Genomic DNA, 12,881 nt, shown 5'->3' on the forward strand with positions numbered 1-12,881 from the left:
TGTCTCCATACAAATTTTAAGATTTTTTGTTCTAGTTCTGTAAAAAATGCCATTGGTAATTTGATAGGGATCGCATTGAATCTGTAGATTGCTTTGGGTAGTATAGTCAGTTTCACAATATTGATTCTTCCAATCCAAGAACATGGTATATCTCTCCATCTGTTGGTATCATCTTTAATTTCTTTCATCAGTGTCTTACAGTTTTCTGCATACAGGTCTTTTGTCTCCCTAGGTAGGTTTATTCCTAGGTATTTTATTCTTTTTGTTGCAGGGGTAAATGGGAGTGTTTTCTTAATTTCTCTTTCAGATTTTTCATCATTAGGGTATAGGAATGCAAGAGATTTCTGTGCATTAATTTTGTATCCTGCAACTTTACCAAATTCATTGATTAGCTCTAGTAGTTTTCTGGTGGCATCTTTAGGATTCTCTATCTATAGTATAGTATCATGTCATCTGCAAACAGTGACAGTTTTACTTCCTCTTTTCCAATTTGTATTCCTTTTATTTCTTTTTCTTCTCTGATTGCCTTGGCTAGGACTTCCAAAACTGTGTTGAATAATAGTGGTGAGCGTGGACATCCTTGTCTTGTTCCTGATCTTAGAGGAAATGCTTTCAGTTTTTCACCATTGAGAATGATGTTTGCTGTGGGTTTGTCGTATATGGCCTTTATTATGTTGAGGTAGGTTCCCTCTATGCCCACTTTCTTGAGAGTTTTTATCATAAATGGGTGTTGAATTTTGTCAAAAGCTTTTTCTGCATCTATTGAGATGATCATATGGTTTTTTGTCTTCAGTTTGTTAATATGGTGTATCACATGATTGATTTGCGTATATTGAAGAATCCTTGCATCTCTGGGATAAATCCCACTTGACCACGGTATATGATCCTTTTAATGTGTTGTTGGTGTCTGTTTGCTAGTATTTTGTTGAGGATTTTTGCGTCTATATTCATGAGTGATATTGGTCTGTAATTTTCTTTTTTTGTAGTATTTTTGTCTGGTTTTGGTATCAGGGTGATGGTGGCCTCATAGAATGAGTTTGGGAGTGTTCCTTCCTCTGCAATTTTTTGGAAGAGTTTGAGAAGGATGTGTGTTAGCTCTTCTCTAAATGTTTGATAGAATTCACCTGTGAAGCCATCTGGTCCAGGGCTTCTGTTTGTTGGAAGATTTTTAATCACAGTTTCAATGTCATTACTTATGATTGGTCTGTTCATATTTTCTATTTCTTCCTGGTTCAGTCTTGGAAGGTTATACCTTTCTAAGAATTTGTCCATTTCTTCCAGGTTGTCCATTTTATTGGCATAGAGTTGCTTGTAGTAGTCTCTTAGGATGCTTTGTATTTCTGTGGTGTCTGTTGTAACTTTTCCTTTTTCATTCTAATTTTATTGATTTGAGTTCTCTTTTTCTTGATGAGTCTGGCTAATGGTTTATCAATTTTGTTTATCTTCTCAAAGAACCAGCTTTTAGCTTTATTGATCTTTGCTATTGTTTTCTTTGTTTCTATTTCATTTATTTCTGCTCTGATCTTTATGATTCCTTTCCTTCTACTAACTTTGGGTTTTGTTTGTTCTTCTTTCTCTAGTTCCTTTAGGTGTAAGGTTAGATTGTTTATTTGAGATGTTTGCTGTTTCTTGAGATAGGATTGTATTGCTATAAACTTCCATCTTAGAACTGCTTTTGCTGCATACCGTAGGTTTTGGATTGTTGTGTTTTCCTTGTCATCTGTCTCTAGGTATTTTTCGATTTCCTCTTTGATTTCTTCAGAGATCTCTTGGTTATTTAGTAACGTATTGTTTAGCCTCCATGTGTTTGTGTTTTTTACATTTTTTTCCCTGTAATTGATTTCTAATCTCATAGCGCTGTGGTCAGAAAAGATGCTTGATATGATTTCAATTTTCTTAAATTTACTGAGGCTTGATCTGTGACCCAAGATGTGATCTATCCTGGAGAATGTTCTGTGCGCATTTGAAAAGAAAGTGTAATCTGCTGTTTTTGGATGGTTTGTCCTATAAGTATCAGTTAAATCTATCTGGTCTATTGTGTCATTTAAAGCTTGTGTTTCCTTATTTATTTTCTGTTTGGATGATCTGTCCATTGGTGTAAGTGAGGTGTTAAAGTCCCCCACTCTTATTGTGTTACTGTCGATTTCCTCTTTTATAGCTGTTAGCAGTTGCCTTATATATTGAGGTGCTCCTATGTTAGGTGCATATATATTTATAATTGTTATATCTTTTTCTTGGATTGATCCCTTGATCATTACATAGTGTCCTTCCTTGTCTCTTGTAACATTCTTTTTTTTTTTTTTTAAAGTTTTTTTTCTTTTTTTTTTTTTTTAATTATTATTTATTTATTTTTGGCTGTGTTGGGTCTTCGTTTCTGTGCGAGGGCTTCCTCCGGCTGCGGCAAGTGGGGGCCACTCTTCATCGCGGTGCGCAGGCCTCACTATCGTGGCCTTTCGTTGCGGAGCACAGACTCCAGACGCGCAGGCTCAGTAGTTGTGGCTCACGGGCCTAGTTGCACTGCGGCATGTGGGATCTTCCCAGACCAGGGCTCGAACCCGTGTTCCCTGCATCAGCAGGCAGATTCTCAACCACTGCGCCACCGGGGAAGCCCAACATTCTTTATTTTAAAGTTTATTTTACGTGATATGAGTATTGCTTCTCCAGCTTTCTTTTGATTTCCATTTGCATGGAATATCTTTTTCCCTCCCCTCACTTTCAGTCTGTATGTATCCCTAGGTCTGAAGTGGGTCTCTTGTAGACAACATATATATGGGTCTTGTTTTTGTATCCATTCAGCGAGCCTGTGTCTTTTGGTTGGAGTATTTAATCCTTTCACGTTTAAGGTAATTATCGATATGTATGTTCCTGTGACCATTTTCTTAATTGCTTTGGGTTTGTTTTTGTAGGTCCTTTTCTTCTCTTGTGTTTCCCACTTAGAGAAGTTTCTTTATCATTCGTTGTAGAGCTGGTTTGGTGGTGCTGAATTCTCTTAGCTTTAGGTTGTCTGTAAAGCTTTTGATTTCTCCATCGAATCTGAATGAGATCCTTGTCAGGTAGAGTAATCTTGGTTGTAGGTTCTTCCCTTTCATCACTTTAAGTATATCATGCCAGTCCCTTCTGGCTTGTAGAGTAATCTTGGTTGTAGTTTCTTCCCTTTCATCACTTTAAGTATATCATGCCAGTCCCTTCTGGCTTGTAGAGTTTCTGCTGAGAAATCAGCTGTTAACCTTATGAGAGTTCCCTTGTATGTTATTTGTCGTTTTTCCCTTGCTGCTTTCAATAATTTTTCTTTGTCTTTAATTTTTGCCAATTTGATTACTATGTGTCTCAGCATGTTTCTCCTTGGGTTTATCCTGTATGGGACTCGCTGCTCTTCCTGGACTTGGGTGGCTATTTCCTTTCCCATGTTAGGGAAGTTTTCGACTATAATCTCTTCAAATATTTTCTCTGGTCCTTTCTCTCTCTCTTCTCCTTCTGGGACCCCTATAATGCGAATGTTGTTGCGTTTAATGTTGTCCCAGAGGTCTCTTAGGCTGTCTTCATTTCTTTTCATTCTTTTTTCTTTATTCTGTTCCACAGCAGTGAATTCCACCATTCTGTCTTCAGGTCACTTATCCGTTCTTTTGCCTCAGTTATTCTGCTATTGATTCCTTCTAGTGTAGTTTTCATTTCAGTTATTGTATTCCTCATTTCCATTTGTTTGGTCTTTTATTCTTCTAGGTCTTTGTTAAACATTTCTTGCATCTTCTCAGTCTTTGCCTCCATTCTGTTTCCAAGGTCCTGGATCATGCTGTCATTATTCTGAATTCTTTTTCTGGAAGGTTGCCTATCTCCACTTCATTTAGTTGTTTTTTTGGGTTTTGTCTTGTTCCTTCATCTGGTACATAGCCCTCTGCCTTTTCATCTTGTCTATCTTTCTGTGAATGTGGTTTTTGTTCCACAGGCTGCAGGATTGTAGTTCTTCTTGCTTCTGCTGTCTCTGCCCTCTGGTGGATGAGGCTATCTAAGAGGCTTGTGCAAGTTTCCTGATGGGAGGGACTGGTGCTGGGTAGAGCTGGCTGTTGCTCTGGTGGGCAGAGCTCAGTAAAACTTTAATCCACTTGTCTGCTGATGGGTGGGGCTGGGTTCCCTCCCTGTTGGTTGTTTGGCCTGAGGCGCCCCAACCCTGGAGCCTACCTGGGCTCTTTGGTGGGGTAATACCGGACTCTGGGAGGGCTCACACCAAGGAGTACTTCCCCGAACTTCTGCTGCCAGTGTCCTTGTCCTCGCAGAGAGACACAGCCACCCCCCGCCTTTGCAGGAGACCCTCCAACACTAGCATGTAGGTCTGGTTCAGTCTCCTATGGGGTCACTGCTCCTTCCACTGGGTCCCGATGTGCACACTACTTTGTGTGTGCCCTCCAAGAGTGGAGTCTCTTGTTTCCCCCAGTCCTGTTGAAGTCCTGCAATCAAATCCCGCTTGCCTTCGAAGTCTGATTCTCTGGGAATTCCTCCTCCCGTTGCTGTAGCCACAGGTTGGGAAGCCTGACGTGGGGCTCAGAACCTTCACTCCATTGGGTGGACTTCTGTGGTATCTGTGTTCTCCAGTTTGTGAGTCAGCCACCCAGCAGTTATGGGATTTGATTTTATTTTGATTGCGTCCCTCCTACCATCTCACTGTGGCTTCTCCTTTGTCTTTGGATGTGGGGTATCTTTTTTGGTGAGTTCCACTGTCTTCCTGTCAATGATTGTTCAGCAGTTAGTTGTGATTCCGGTGCTCTTGCAGGAGGGAGTGAGAGCACATCCTTCTACTCTGCCATCTTGAACCAGTCTCCTATTGGTTACTTATTAAAATGACATTTTAGATATATTGGGTTAAATAAAACATTAGTAAAATTAATTCACCTGTTTCTTTTTGCTTTAATGTAGTTACTAGAAAATTTTAAATTGCATCTGGGGCTGGCATATTTCTATTGGACAGTGTTTATCTAAAAGGAGAAACTTACAAAGGAACTGTCTACAGTTTAAGTGTGTATGAAGTATATTTCATTGTGGTTTTGATTTGAATTTCTCTGATAGCCGATGAAATGGAGCATCTTTTCATCTGCTTATTGGCTGTCTGTATATCTTCTTTGGAGAGATCTATTCAAGCCCTTTGCAGATTTTTCAATTGGGTTTTCCTTTTATTGATGAGTTATATGTACTAGACCCTTAGGTGATTTCTGATTTGCAAATATTTTCTGTCATTCTCTGGACTGTCTTTTCACTTTCTTGATGCTGTCCTTTGCTGTACAAAGTTTTAATGAAGTACAATTTATCAATTTTTTTCTTTGTTGCTTGTGCTTTTAGTGTCATATTTAAGAAACTGCTGAATTCAAGGTCGCCAAGGTTTACCCCTCTGTTTCTTTCTAGGAGTTTTATAGTTTTAACTCTTACATTTAGGTCTCTGACCCATTTTGAGTTAATTCTTGTATATGGTGTGAGGTAGGGGGCCAACCTCATTCTTTTGCGTGTGGCTGTCCATTTGCCCCAGCACTATTTTTTGGAAAGTCTGTTCTTTTCCTGTTGAATCATCCCGGGACCCTAGTTGGCCATACTCATTTTAACGTGTCACTGACAACTCGGTGATTTCGGTGTCAGCATGTATTAACTTTAGTTTACATGCTTGGTCCTCAGTCTATTGCTGTGACTTGTCAGAAGAAATCGTACTGAGCCCAAGGTACCTGTGTTAATGTTGGTTTAAAATTCATGATATCATTTGCTTTATATTGCTTGGGGTGAGGATTTAATGTCATAATTTTCCTGGAGGAGGTAAAAAGTGAACTAATCTGAAGAGTGATTTCACTTTGTGGTCATTAATTCATGTTAATATCAAGTTAATATCTAATCACATTCTCTGTAACAGCTTTTATAAGGTGGTAGTTGTCAGATCAATTGTACTGAAGTCCTTGCAGGATGCCCTTATTGACACTTTCTCCAGCTCCCAGCTTTGCCCCTTCATGCTGTAGAGTACAACTCTTCTCTCCAGGGCTAAAGGAAGTAGGAAACTTTCCCTCAGTGCCCAGCTAGATGCAGCTGTCATTTCATTACTCTTACAGCAGGGGTTAAGCAAAGCATTTTTGTAGATGAACAATTACTCTACTTCCAGACTGTCTTAAGAGTCAGTGATCAGAACAGCAACTGCATTCTTCCAGTTCCTTCCTTCTAAAACCCCTGTCACTCTCTGGGCACAGAGCAGTTGGGCTGGGCAGTGAAAGTTTTTTCTCCCCACTGTGGAAACTCTCCTTCTGTAGGTTTACATTAGGAAATGTTCAACCTGCACAAGACTCCAGAGGAGTATTTAAGAAATTAATGTAAAAGGCCGTTGCATTGAGAATGACCTCTCTTTACCTTTATAATGAATTTTCTCCAGTAAGGAATATCACGAGCACCAATTTTCGTTGCCAGTCACCAGGTAGCCATCTTTCCCAGGCAGCCCAATCAGGCCCTTCCTGGCCCATCTCCCTCTTGCCTCCAGGCTTGTTTTGGTGCAGTTGCTGACCATTTCAGTGGGCTCCACTTCCCTCGTGTTATCCTCAAGGAGCTTGAGTTCTGGTAACATGGCCTAAGACTGAACAGAGAATGTTTTTTTCCCCCCAACTAATGAAGAACTCCCAGCTACCTTGACAGCTGGCTAGTCAGTTTTTTAGTTTTACATACTGGAATAATGTTTCTAACTGATATAACTGACCCACTTTTTTCTTGCTTTGGAAAATTGTTTATAAAAAAACTAGCCTATCGTTGTTTGCATTAACTCTTCACTAAGTATCTACAGGCAACTCCCAAGAGCCTTGTAAAATCAAATGCATCAAAAGAAAGGCTCAGAAGCACAGATGGCTTTTGACAAGAGCCTTACTGGACAGAAGCTGTTTTAGCGGCAATGACAGAGCTGCTCTTTTGTTTTGCCTACTTGTGTCGCTGCCAGGTAATGATGACTCCGACATTGACATCCAGGAGGACGATGAATCCGACAGTGAACTAGAAGAGAGACGGCTGTCCAAGCCACGGACAGCCATGGAGGCGCTCTTGCAAGGTACCACGGTGGCTCTTGCTTGCCCTCCGCCCCACGCCCTGTCACAGGAAATGGCGGCCAGGATTGGGTCAGGGCTGCTTGGTTTCGAGGCTCGTAAGCACACTGCCCTGTTGTTTATCAGGATTTGGCTCTTAAACTGGTCAGTGGTCATCTTTGCTGCTAATACTCTTACCTTTGGCCCCAAGAATAGCCAGTCTTATTTATGGTTTGGTACTTCTCACAGAGGCCACATAACACATTGCCTCTGCTGATCAGCTGAATTCTGCCCTTTTTGGGTCCAAACTGCTCTCAGTGCAGTTACATCCCTTATGGTCAGAGAATTAATGCACAAATAAGGGACTTACATGATCATCTCTGCTGTTAAAAAAAAGTTCTTCTGGGAATTCCCTGGTGGTCCAGTAGTTAGGACTCTGTGCTCCCACTGCAGGGGGCACAGGTTTGATCCCTGGCCAAGGACCTAAGATCCCCCATGCTGTGGGGTGTGGCCAAAAAAAAAAAAGTTCTTCTAGTTTCTACCTTCTTACTGCAAAAGATTCAAGCAATAACATATGTGGAGCAAATGTGGGTGCTCCCCTGGGGTCTTCCTCATGTCCCACTCCCTCACCTACACGGGTCATGGCCAGTGGCTTGGGGTGTGTCCTTCCAAATTACCTTTCCACAGATATACACGTGTGCGCTTGTGAGCGCGCACACACCCACACACACTCAGATGTGGACACAGAGATCACCTGAAACGTTTTTTAACCTAAATGGGACCAGATTGTGTGTGGTTCTGTACTTGCTTTTTAAAATTATTATTATATATACTGGAACCTTTTCCATGTCAGTAAAATACAAATCTGCTTCATTCTTTCTGACAGCTGCATAGTGTTCCATCCTATGACTGTACCCATAATTTGTTTGGGCATTCCATATTGATAGATATTTAAGTATTTCCACTCTTTCCTTTGTATGTACATCTTTCCGCACATGTGCAAGTGTTTCTTTAGGTTGCATCATTAAAAATGGAATTCTTAGGTCAAAGGTTATGTAAATTGTTATTTTGATAGATACTAAACTAAATTGCCCTATATTTGCCTATAAAGCATTTCTACTACCTGTTAATTTTTGGAACAAAATTGCATTTTTATGTATATAATACTCCTAAGTGGTAAATCATCTTTATTGTTTTATATTAACTTCTATATTAACTGCTTTCTCTTATAGGCTCAGCTATTTTTATTTATTACATTTCATTTTTTATAGGATAATTTAGATGCTCTGATTCCTTTCTCTTCCTTTTATTTTTTAAGAGCTTCATGATATAAATAGAGGTTAGGGGTTATGACTCCCATTCTGCAGATGGGGGCCAAGGCTCTAAAAAGGTATGGAATTGGCTCAGTAGAACATAGTAAGGGCACTGGTTTCCTAAATTCTCCTGCTGACCACTCAGCCTGCAGAAGTAAAATCAGGAAACAGGGTTCGTTTCCAAAAGCTATAAATAAGTTCTTCAAACAACACAAGAGTTGCATTTTATCTGACCAAGAGAGCATGTCCATAAACAGCTTTTGATGGCCGTCTCCAGGCCTGCCCTGAGTGAGTGCCTCTGAGCTGCCTTTGCTGCCTTTCTTCTGAGGCCTGGCCCTGGCATCACCGGTGGCCGTTTTTCAGCCTTCGGGTATGTGCAGCTCTCTGCCTTCACCCAGCAAGGATGGCTCTTGAGTTTTTGCGGAAGTCACATCTAGACAACATTGGCTTCCAGAGGAGGAGGGGAGAATCACTTAGATAATGATGGTGTTTTGAAGGATAAATTAATGTGATACTTAAATTTTTTTACTTTTTGGAGCTCAGACATAGATCCAAGTACAAGTGACATTGGCCCATAAAAGGAGAATATATTTCTTTTTTCAACAGAGAGCACATCTGTTCTATTGCATGTATACTAATAATGGGATTCAGTGATTTTTTCCCTAAAATATTTACAGGATGCATATTTATTTTTCTGATTTATGATTTGTGCTTATATTTTAATGCCCTTTTCCTCTTTTTCAAAGTGGAAATGCAGAAAATCTATTACTATCACAGTTCTGATTAGCTGGATGCTACTTAAGTCAGTTTTTTATTTTTATTTTTTTAAAAGTATTTATTTACTTATTTTATGTATTTGGCTGTGCCGGGTCTTAGTTGCAGCACGTGGGATCATCGTTGCCTCGTGTGGGATCTTTATCTGTGGCATGCAGGATCTTTAGTTTTGGCATGCATGTGGGATCTAGTTCCCTGACCAGGCATCGAACCCAGGCCCCTTGCATTGGGAGCGCGGAGTCTTAACCACTGGACCACCAGGGAAGTACCTACTTAAGTCAGTTTTTTAATGTGATTCTTCTTTTTCCCAGTTTTCTAAAGGAAAGCAAATCTTGAAGGCCATTTCCTGTCCTGTATCCTACAAGGTTTTCATACTCTCTTCACGCTTTTGTTCTCCTCAGGACGACCCAGCAAACGCGTCGTGGGCACAATGCAAGGTGGAGACTCGGACGACGACGTGAGTCCCGACCAGCTCCCTGAGCTGTCCTGGTCTTGGCCATCTTGGGCCAGCCTCGTAGGCTAGTTTGGCCGAGAAGCTAAGTGTATCTGACCAGTTTAGCGCGAGGTGCTGCTTCTCAGCCCGGCCCTTTGCTGGGTTTGTGGCGGAGTTCGACCTCCCAAGGAGCTAGACTCTCTTCTTTGCTAGTTGTTGGCTCATTTCTTTTCTTTTCAAATGAACATGCTTGCCCTACTTTTTTTTTTCTTCTTCTCTTGTTCTTTCCATTCTTGCTTTCCAAAGATGGAAGCAGCACCAGCTCTCTTAGGTAAATGCAAGACTCCCAGCTCCAAGAAACAGGTTGGTTTTCTTTTTCACCTCCATTTGTGTGTGTGTGAGCGACTTAGGGTCAGCAGAGAGCCTTCCCCAAGAGTGATGCCTTGTGTCTGGGGCAAGAAGCCACTCAGATGGGTTCCACAGTGAGTGGTGAAGTTACCAAGAGGTCCCTGTGCTAATGAGGAGGCGGGGTGAACACTGAGCCAAGAAACAAGGAAGGTTATCAGGCCCCTGAACTGTAACCTAGAAGAGAAGGGATTCTGCTGAGGGCTGGGGTCAAGTCCAGGCTTTTCTTCAGCTCCATTCTGGGGAGGGAACCTGAAAGGCAGGCTCTCTCGAGACCAGGGCCCGGAGTGTTACATCAGGTTGCTGATGCCTTGAGCACTGTTGAGTGGATAACTGACTGGGAAACCAATGGAATGGGGAACCAAGGCATCCTTGCTGGGGTCCGGTTATTGGGGCCGCACCGTCCATCGCTCTGGGCATGCCTTCTTTGTTGAGTCCCTGGCAGGGCTGTGAGGCCCAAGAGGCAAAGGTGACCGGACTGATGGAGATCACAGACCTCCCATCAGGCTGAATGCCATGCGTGTCTGGAGCACGGCACTAGTGCATGCACATAGCATGGGCTGATATTCTTGTACGACAGTTCCGTTTATTAGGTACCGACGGTGAATACTTTTAGAGAAATTCACGGGAGGGGAGAGGTCACTCAGATTTGCTGGGCAAGATGCACAGAGAAAATAGGGCCTTGAATTCATAGAAGACAGTCTGTAGAGAAGCAGAGAGACTACCTCAAAAATTTTTTTAACAAAGTAGGGGATGGATGGCTAAATAGCTTCTATCCATCCATCTTACCCATCTGAGACAGAATTAGGGAAAGTCTGGTGGGGAAACTCATGACACTGTCTGGCCTCTTTTCTTATGATTTGCTTGATCATTTGTATAGCTTTCTACTTTTCTGAGTAAATGCCTTATTTGTAGCTTAAAATCTCCTCTGTGCCTGTTGCCACTTATTTATCTCAAGGAGGCTGTTTCCACACATCCCCCTGGGCATAGGGGCTTGCCCTTCACCTGTTCACTCATTCACTTGCCAGGTCCTTGTTGAGTGCCTGTTACATACCAGGCACCATTAGGGGTTTGGGGAATACAGCAGTGAACAGAACAAAGCCCCTGCCTTCTTGAGGCTTACATTCCAACGGTCATCAAGCAGATACATCAGGGGTCATGGTGGTAAGAAAAATAAAGCAGGTTCAGGGGACAGAGTGACAGGGATGAGGGAGGAGGTCGATGTCTTCTGATAGGTCGGGGAAGGTCTCTGATTAGGTGACATTGGGCAGGGGGCTGAGTGGTAGGAGGAAGGTGATGCGGTGGGGCAATGAGGCCTAGGAAACGTGGTTCCTGAATTCGAGGGCTGGAGGCGGCAGCGTGACTGGGAGTGAGTGAACTGGGGCAGGAGCAGCAGGAGAGGCAGCAGGGGCCACGCACAGCTTTGCAGGATGTGACGAGGACTTGCGCTCTCTGAGTGCAGCGGGGAGGTGCTGGAGACCCAGGAGAGCTGACCTGAGTTTCAGAGGAACCAGGTGGGGGGCATTTGCAGGGGTCTGGTTCAGAAGCGAGGGTGGCGGTAGCAGCAGACTGGTGAGAAGTGGTCAGATTCTGGATGTTTCTAAGGAGAGGACCATTAGGTTTTGTTAATTGGACATGAGGTGTTAGAGAAAGAGAGAAATGCCCTGGTTGTGGCTTAATTGGCTGAAAGCATAGTTTTCATTTCCTGAGGGGGGCAGACCTGAGGAAGGGACTTGAGAGCAGATCAAGAGTCTGGTTTTGGACATTCTCAGTGTGAGCTGCCTGCTAGATGTCCACATGCTGGTGTTGAGGACTTCAAGGGTCAGGTCTGAGCTGGAGATTGAATTTGGGGGAGCCACCCAAAGACCACCATGAGGATAGATGTGATTGCTTGGGGAGAGAGAATAGAAAGGGAAGAGAGGAGGCCTAAGGCCGACCCTGTATTGCAGAGGTCAGGGTGAGGAAGCAGGTCAGGCAAGCTCTACCGAGAAGACGAGGAAGTGAAGTGGGGCGAGCACCTGAGAGGAGGGGGCCTGGAGCACAGGAAGGGGGTTCCGGGGGAGGAGGAGCAGTCCTGTGTCAGATGCAGCCATGGGTCAAACAGGAGCACGGAGAATTACCCATAGGATCTGAGTCCATTGAATGTTTCAGTCTTGGGGAACTTGTCGGGGGTGGTGAGAGCCTGGCTAGTGGTGCTTAGAGGGCAGCGAGAGGGGAGCCAGCAGGGATAGCGTGAGTGCAAGCTCATTCAGGGGGTTTGCTGTGAGGCCACAGGAGAACAGGGCAGAGTAGCTGCAGAGGAAGGTGGGGTTACATTTTAGGGTTTTTTATTTTGTGTTTTTAAGAAGGAGATTGCAGCATGTATGTGTGCTGGTGGGAATGGTCTATATAGAGTGACCGACCATCCTGGTTTACTGGGGCTACAGGACTTGCGGTATGAAAAAGCTTGTTGAGTTGGTCACCTTGATCTAGATGATGAAAGAGAGAATGTCTTTTATTTTGCTCCTTATACCCATTTCCTGAGTGGCTTTCCATCCAGAAGCCCAAATAAGCAACCCCCACCAAGCCCCTGCCCTTCTTGCTGTCCACTGGTGGGTCTCTGGGCCTCCAGTGAGCCTCCGTGCACATCCAGTGGTGCTCCTGAGATGGCGGCGGGAAAGCCACCTTGCAGCTCCAGCCTTGGCTTGCCCGTTGGTGTTTGAGGGTTACTGGTTGGAAGACACATTTATATATGTATTTCAGCCAGCAATATATAGACACTGGCTCCATTCTTATGCCCCCACGGCCTGACTGCTGCTCTGGCAAGCTCTTCCTTCATGTGGGTGTTGCTGGTTATTGAGCTACTAGTAAAAAAGCAAGGTAGGGTCTCTGCTGACATGATGTCAGTAGCAGGACGGGACCCTCAGCTGTATTTGCTGTCTTTTCCTGTAG

General features: G+C 43.3%; 1 protein-coding gene across 8 annotated transcripts in view; it reads left to right on the forward strand.

Annotated features, from left to right (window-relative positions):
* CLUAP1 (clusterin associated protein 1) overlaps positions 1-12,881 on the forward strand; it is a 42,567-nt gene that overhangs the window by 28,620 nt on the left and 1,066 nt on the right. For 4 of the 8 annotated variants that reach the window (XM_082362182.1, XM_082362184.1, XM_082362186.1 and 1 more), the window contains 3 exons: positions 6,944-7,051; positions 9,514-9,569; positions 9,852-9,908. In XM_082362182.1, coding sequence (XP_082218308.1) covers positions 6,944-7,051; positions 9,514-9,569; positions 9,852-9,908 — 221 coding nt within the window. Of the gene's footprint in view, positions 1-6,943; positions 7,054-9,513; positions 9,570-9,851; positions 9,909-12,881 lie in introns of all 8 variants that reach the window. The other 4 variants (XM_082362185.1, XM_082362183.1, XM_082362188.1 and 1 more) reach the window with 2 other exon arrangements.

This window comes from Balaenoptera borealis (genome assembly GCF_965194805.1).
Source record: "Balaenoptera borealis genome assembly, chromosome: 16".
Taxonomy (NCBI): Eukaryota; Metazoa; Chordata; class Mammalia; order Artiodactyla; family Balaenopteridae; genus Balaenoptera; species Balaenoptera borealis.